The 4,155-nt window shown below is 38.5% G+C and overlaps 1 protein-coding gene across 3 annotated transcripts in view; it reads right to left on the bottom strand.

Annotated features, from left to right (window-relative positions):
• Nucleotides 1–900: 900 nt before the first annotated feature.
• LOC109955332 (RNA-binding Raly-like protein) overlaps nt 901–4,155 on the bottom strand; it is a 36,691-nt gene continuing 33,436 nt past the window's right edge. For 2 of the 3 annotated variants that reach the window (XM_020591391.1, XM_020591393.1), the window contains exons 6-9: nt 3,795–3,908; nt 3,398–3,555; nt 2,435–2,472; nt 901–1,682 (exon numbers count right to left, since the gene is read on the bottom strand). In XM_020591391.1, coding sequence (XP_020447047.1) covers nt 2,440–2,472; nt 3,398–3,555; nt 3,795–3,908 — 305 coding nt within the window. In that variant the 3' untranslated portion in view covers nt 901–1,682; nt 2,435–2,439. The other variant, XM_020591392.1, reaches the window with a different exon arrangement.

The raw sequence follows: 4,155 nt of genomic DNA, 5'->3' as shown, positions 1-4,155 counted from the left end.
CAAAGATCCTGACCCCTATTATAATCATAATTCCTCCAGCAGGCTGGTGATTGATTCAATTCATTACACACTGAATGCTGTCCATATTAGAAAAGCTATATGACTGATCATTGTACTCACTGACATTGATAGAACCAATTATACCTGCAACACAGCCAATGGTCCTCCTTAACCTGTAAAAATGATCATCTGATGTTAATGAAGTGAGTGAATTAGAAATCCCATCTGTTGCTGTTTTACTATATATATGTCTGTAGTTTTCAATGGCACTGTATTGAGCATGGCTAGATATTCTCATAGCCAGTTAGAGAAAAGAATGCAAGTATAATGCTATAATTAAATGCGAGCAGAGAGTCTGTACATTTAGCATTGTTCTCTGCCTTTATTTTCACCCTGCTATTGTCATCTGTTTTGAAAAAGGATTCGAGGTAAAAGCTCAACAGAAGTGTAACTTTAGGTTGAAGTTTGCAGTAGTAGCAGTAGCTCTATGTCTCAATGCCAATAAGGCAACAATTACAAGGTTACATGTAACCCGCAAATTCCCAGGTAACACATCTGCAAGGGCCTAAAGATTCATCCTCTGGGATCCATGACTGTTTGTACAAACTTTTATGACAATCTATCCAAATGTTGAGATATTTCAGACTGACATGCTGACTCTGCCATCCCTAGAACCACACGATGGCAAGGCTACAATGGTTTTGAGGCTGGAAGAAAATGTTTAAATAGGTTGAAACTTTTTAAAGCCTCTAATATCATAAGAGTCTAATTAAAAAAAGATTGTTTTTCAAGCCTCAAGTAAAAAAAAAACTGTTTGGACTGAGCAGAACATCCCCTCAGAAACACAGTCTGCATGTTACCCCACATTTCCATGAAAATAAAAGCCATGACACTCAGGCAGACAATTTTATTTTTTGGGAGGAATGGGTTTATTTCAAAAACTGTTATCATCTATAGCTGTACAACAGACATAATGAATACAAATGATCCATAGTAGCCACATTTTTAACATGCTGATAGTAAAAAATAGTCATCTTTTGACTTTCTTAAATGTAAAATGCATTTCATCATGTACAACAAATGACAAACAGGATATGCATACGATACTGTGTGAACACTGAATATATAATCTACTGTACATTTCAGCTGAATGTACAATTAAAGCAAACCACATAAATATCAAGTGTCAAAGAAAATGTGTTCCTCATACATTCATATTTAGCTCTCTGCAGGCGTTTTGGTTTGTCACAGTTTTTAATGCACAGAAACAGAACAAACAGACATTTGCGGAACAACAAACAAGGTCATTTCATGGTTTGTCTGATTGATCACATAACTGTATTTTTATGCACAATACAGACCATAATATATTAAGAACTCAATATACTGTATTGTCCTTTTTTCAGAAAGGCAATCAGTTTGGATGGAATTAACTGATTGCTCTTTGCCATTGATAGACTCTGGAGAATATTTATACAGTAACCAGCATTTTGATGAATTATACATCACGAGCATCATGTTCTAATGAGGCAAACAAGCAACACACATTTGAAACTCTTCCTTCTGCTGTCAGTCACTCATTTAATTGATTTCATTTAGTTTCAAATACACCTTCTTGATCAAGAAGGTTTGCTGGTATCTGTTCTCCCAACTTCTTGTACAGTAGGCTTCCTGTCTCCGAACTTGAAAAAGATGAAAAATCAGACGGCAGTGAACATCCATTATTACTGTCAGACTGTGTTTCACATAGACTTAAACAGAAAAGGTGGTTTTCAGGTGAGGTGAGTGGAAGGGAGGCATGAGGGCTGTGGCTAACATTAAAATAAACTAATGCTAAGAGCTCCTGATATTACCTGCAACCCTGACATATTTGCCTAAGGACAGACAATTAATTATGCCATGAACTTAATCTATCATGTTCAGAGCAGCTCAAAAAGATTTACGCTATCGGGCACTTGAGGACAGGAGGGAGGAAATGTCAGTCAAAAGGCAAATTAAATCCCATAGCTATTTGCTCATACAATGAAAATCAGGGGAGATTTAAATGTCATGTGATGGCAAGCGCGGATGAGATGGAGTCATATCTCTGCAGCTGCTCAAACAATCATCACTGATAACTGCAGAGAAGCTGCCTTTTCTTACTCTCCAAGACAGAAAGGATGACAGGTCATTTAGAAGAACAGGAAGGTGGATTAAACTGGAAGGTGCTGAGCAGTGTTTCTCAAACTCTCGCTCTGCTGAACAGTGGAGAATATAAGCTGCAGATCGTTTGCATTGCTGCTGTTGCTGAGTATAGGTTGTTGGGCACTAACAGGGCCACTGTGCATGTTCTCTGTTCACTTTAATGAAATGGCAGAGAATATTATACAGTAGCTGGCTTATTTCCACACAGAAAAGATTTATATTGTGCAAAATAGTACAATTTAATACTGACCTTATTCAGTTGTCAATGTCTGATATGTGGTTCTCTATCTGCAACAAGAAAAGACAAATTATAATACCAATGTGGATATGAGTGAGATACACTGTCACCACACAGAGTGCCATAGTAGTGAGTCCTAAAACCCAGAACTGATAGTCATGATCACTGCCTATATCAGGTCACTCTAAGAGGAAAAGTTTCTGTAGAAGAGATAAGAGCTATAAATCAAATTACAAGTTGGAAGCTGTAGTGGTAGCACTGAAGTCATGGAACCATGGTGTAGTTCGCTATTCTAATAATAGCTTTTTACTTCTGCCAACCATATGCGGGCTTCAAAAATCATAAACGTGTTTCACATGTGAATATTATCTTGCTGAACAAAACATTGTAAGTGTCAAACTGTTGCCACAGACCCTTTTTTCTGCAATACTCCAAAAGCCTATGGAAAAATCCTATTGGCTTTTTGTCAAAGAAACCAGGGTGATTCTAACTTCTGGGCCTACAAAAAATACATCATCCCTACGGAACTTTACAACTTTTTACTTTCTTAATCTATATAAATAATAAATCTGTGTCTTTATTAACTTATAGATGTGTCACCTGTGTTTTGTGTCACATTAGCAGTCACCAGAGTGCATTCACAAATGCACTTGTTAACCAGCTAACACTAGCTTTGGATTCAAGGCTGCCTTTGTACAGTTTGGCACAAACAGGGATCTGTAGTTTACATCAATGCTAGGAAACAGAACATGACAGGAGGGGTAAAGAGTGGCTCATACTGTCAGTTTGTTCTGGGTCTCACTAGACCAAAAAGAAATTAAAGTACCTTCAAGGGGTTCAGACTCATAAACACACTGAAACAAACACATTAACGTGACTGAACATATCATCCTAGTATTTACTTCATAAACAGGAGAACTCAGCTACCCCACTCACTCCTTGTTGAGACTGTAAATGGCTACTTGGCCTGCTCACCATGTCGCTGGTGCCTTCATCTTCAAAGTCATCTTCGCCGCCGTCTGTCATCTCCCCTGCCTCAACCTCAGCTGTTGCCTCTGCTTCCTCTCCACCAGAGTGGTCTGCTGCATCACCATGGAGACACTCACACACATCCTCTTGTTTCCTCTGCATCTCTGGCAAATATGAGCAAGAGACATGAAGACAGACTGGCAGTTAACATAAGAGCATAACTTACTGAATGGATCTTTCTTTCAGACAAGGCAAATCGATATACCTTTAATAGTGTCTGTATCACTTCTCCTCAAAGAGGGTTCTATCTTTTATTTCAGTACATAATGAGCACACTGTCTATTTCCCACACACACATAGATATGCTTCCAGCAGACAGGTCTTCCCCTCTGTCAAATCTTACCAATGTCAGATCGATGTTGTTTCTCAATCTTCTCCAGCCTTCCCAACAGCGAATCGATCTTGGTCTTGATCTGTGACAACTCCTTTTTGATTGTTACGAGCTGGTCTATCTTCACTGTAACCATACATTAATAAAGTTAAAAAGAGTAATTCATGTGATGTTTGACAAGGACACAGACGCAGTTACAACAGCTATTGCACTGCACTGCATATCTCAGTGGCCAAGTTCACTGCCAGAGGCACAGTCAGTGAGTCTTTAGTTTTGGGCACCATTCAGTTATAATACCACTGTACTCTCAAATTTAAACCTGCATTAATAGATTTTTTTGCCTCTTGAGAGCAGCACAAGCTATAAACACAAT

The sequence above is a fragment of the Monopterus albus genome, unplaced genomic scaffold (assembly GCF_001952655.1).
Source record: "Monopterus albus unplaced genomic scaffold, M_albus_1.0 scaffold14.1, whole genome shotgun sequence".
Taxonomy (NCBI): domain Eukaryota; kingdom Metazoa; phylum Chordata; class Actinopteri; order Synbranchiformes; family Synbranchidae; genus Monopterus; species Monopterus albus.
This window is presented reverse-complemented; position numbering and strand designations above follow the sequence as displayed.